Below are 3,245 nucleotides of genomic sequence, written 5' to 3'. Positions count from 1 at the left end.
GACTTGAGATTCTTTATAGCTTAGATTCCCGTAAAATAAAGGATGGACAAAGGCCATGTTTCACCTTAGACAGAGTTAGAATGTTGCATAGAACCTGACTATCAGATCATGGAGTGAAGTTTAGTCCCATCCGTAAAGTTCACTTCCACCAAACAAGTTACCGAAGCTCTGACGTCGTTGTAGGCGATGATAAGATACCAATCATTTGTAAAGTAAAAGTCTCGTTGGGAGTACTTTACGGGGCGTTTTACGGCTGATGCCATTCACCTAGTCGCAAAGTCGGTTAGAACGATAGATCACGCTGTTTAGATTATCGCCCTAATCAAAGTGCAATCGTTATTCTATTATCAGTTTCAGGTGTAGCGAGTACATGAGAAAAATGTTTGAGAAAAAACCCGGTTAACCCAGGTACGCGAATATTACAGTACACTATGAAGTTTGTGCTCCTTTTCGGTTTTGAAGTAGATCAGAGTTGACACCAAGAACAGGTGAAGCAACTTGGTTTGATTAATGAACAGCTCGCTGAGGCTTACTAAACCGAACAAAATGCTTTTCAAAGGGAGTTTGAACTGGCCATTAGGAGAGTACCGCTTAATGATTTATTAGGAGTTGTCGACATGGAAGGATGGTACATAGATTTAAGAACGACTCTTTCTTCTAGAATCTAGATAGTGGATAGAAATTTTAGCACAATTTATTTATTTGTGAACAGCATAGGTTCGTCAAAAATATCGGTTTGATTTAAGGACGTTTAGGGATGGCTTTGAGTCGCTGGGTATCTGTAGCCAATTTGAGCACTTTTCCTTTGAAGTCTTTATCTTAAAAAATTATGCTAGAAATATAAATATGCAGTTAATTTTGTTCGAACCATCTGTGTATATAGCGGCCTAGAATAAGGGGAACTGCCCTACCATCTCTGAAGGTTTCTGCCTTCAGTGTTTATGCAGACGTTAATCTGCAGAAACCTTTAAAAGCAGTTGGATCAAATGACTTTTCTCATTACGGCGATATGGCGCAGAAACTTCCTTTCACCTCATTTTAGAACTCGGCGCGGTCACTGGGAAAAGACAAACATATATTTGAGTTAAGAACCGGGTTAACGTTAGTTCCGCAAAGTGAAGGGAGAGTACTCGACGCTATTGCTTACCTCTTTATCTGGACAGTTACGGCAGAAGTCGGTCATTGGAAAACCCATTTTTTCTTCTTGTATTGCCATTAGGCAATTACAAAAACCATCCTGAGTTTAAGACCTTACAGGAGGCGCTTATAGCATATATTACATGTCGAGTCTGGACGAGATTTGTCGTACTTCCCAATAAGTTGGTTCTCTTATGCATCTTCTGTGCGTCAATTGGAAAAGTGTCTGTGTCTTATGCAACTGCTTCATGGGAGGTACTTGTGGTGGAAAGTTCCTGGAAGTATATACCACTATACCCGTCGAAATATATGACAAATAGAGCAATATTTCCATGCCGTTTCTTCTTCCCATTGATTCCTTACAGAAATCTGTGTGGTAAAGCCATTTTCAAAATTGGAGGTCGTCTTGTTTGGGGACTTCAATTTAACAGGACAGATGCCTAGAATTTTCGACTGACCAAATCCTTTACCATAGTAATCTGTCTGATTGCATGACAACTTGCCTCTAGTTTACAGTGAAGGTTCACAGGGAAGAGATTAAGCACAAACTCAAGAGCCTTGGTGGGAATGTGGGAGCATATATGCCACCCTATTCGATGAAGCAGTGATGGCCTACCGGAATTTTCTGCAGAATTGCGTTTCGCAGTGAGTCTCCTTTTCAAAATGATGTTGAGGTATCAAATTTCGTCCGCCAGTGGCAGTCTGACCCCATTTATTCAAGGCGGCTGACATCGAGGAATTTGGTTTTGGTACGAGGTGAGAACGATTAGTGTCTTAGCAAGATAGGATATGAATACCACTTTTGCATTTGTCCACATTTTGGGTATGAAGGGCAGATTTCGGAAATCCTAATAAATTTTTGTCCAAATAAGTACCCAAATAGCCATACGCTGATTGAAGTTCTGCGAGAAAGATCTTTCATGGGACAGATGGTATAAATGAAAGCCCAAATATTTGTCAATAATTTTATTGAGCTTCTACTGCAATTTGTGCAGTGCGTCTTGACGTTATAACCCAAACGGAGGGTCCTACAATTTTGCGCCGTCTCCGAGCATTAAATCGTTTCTTGTGAGAAGTTTTTCATGGCAGTGGTACGCTCGTGGATTGGCCATAGCATGCCGAAGGCTATCAACCTAGGTCATACCGAATAGTACGCAACTTTAGTCACTCGGCCACGACAGCCGGAAGGTTTAACTGAAAAAATAGCACAAAAATTAAGTGAAATAAATAAATAAAATAAATACAATGAAGCGAATCAGAATCACTGTGCACATTTTTTATATTTGTATCTTCTTTCTCACCCATTCTTCATTTCCACTTACTTGTGTCTGTGATAAGCAGATGCACTCGGCTGGACATGATTTCGATGTTTCGGACAGCTGCGAATTCCATAAGCATTCCAGTGTAATCGCAATTATGAGGAGCCAAGAATTGCACATTTCACGGAGTGTTGAGCACGGAATGGCGCGCCGGCACGTGCTGCTCTATAGCGTGTATTTATATGTACTATGTATGTAAGTACGTATGCGAGTTAAAAACAATGATGGAATTTTGTAACTATGCCTGTCCAAGTACATATGTAAGTATATTCGTACGTAGGCAGCAAATAAGCTGACACTGATTACAACCACTGAGGGACTTCCAGTGCAAGTTTCGCCAGCAGCGCCCTTCTCTTATGTCCACTTGCCTTCTGGTGTTTTTTTTTTCTTCTCAACTGCTTTTACTGGTATTCTGTTGCGTTTATTGTAATGAGGACCTGCAATGCAATGGGAAGTAGAAAAAAAGTAAAAAGTAAGACATATAGTAAAAAAATAAGAAATGTGTATGTATGTACATATGTGGGATGTTTATAACGAGGGAATCCGGAGAAATAGCGGCAGATTGAATTATATGAAAATTCGCAAGAGGATTTTCATAATTTTTTCTCAAGTGGTTGGCCATTACTTTATCGTTTTTATGAAGCAACAAAGTGTACGAATAATTTTTGGTTAGCACGCAATGCAAGGAAGCTGCAAGTAGCAGTAACTGCTGGCAACCGAAAATGCTGTAACATGAAAAAATGGGGAAAACAATAATAACAATTGCAAAAAACACTGGTCAAAAACAAT

At 39.8% G+C, this 3,245-nt stretch overlaps 2 protein-coding genes across 4 annotated transcripts in view; one reads left to right on the top strand and one right to left on the bottom strand.

Moving 5' to 3' along the window:
• LOC118733298 overlaps window positions 1–3,245 on the top strand; it is a 261,413-nt gene that overhangs the window by 76,780 nt on the left and 181,388 nt on the right. The window lies entirely within an intron of this gene.
• The window catches only part of LOC118733297 (insulin-like growth factor-binding protein complex acid labile subunit), a 128,366-nt gene that overhangs the window by 17,329 nt on the left and 107,792 nt on the right, over window positions 1–3,245 (bottom strand). The window contains exon 2 of the mRNA XM_036462644.1: window positions 2,460–2,893. Coding sequence (XP_036318537.1) covers window positions 2,460–2,576 — 117 coding nt within the window. The 5' untranslated portion in view covers window positions 2,577–2,893. The remainder of the gene's footprint in view (window positions 1–2,459; window positions 2,894–3,245) is intronic.

Source organism: Rhagoletis pomonella, unplaced genomic scaffold (assembly GCF_013731165.1).
Source record: "Rhagoletis pomonella isolate Grant_MI unplaced genomic scaffold, Rhpom_1.0 Rhpom_scaffold_00002, whole genome shotgun sequence".
Classification (NCBI taxonomy): domain Eukaryota; kingdom Metazoa; phylum Arthropoda; class Insecta; order Diptera; family Tephritidae; genus Rhagoletis; species Rhagoletis pomonella.
This window is presented reverse-complemented; position numbering and strand designations above follow the sequence as displayed.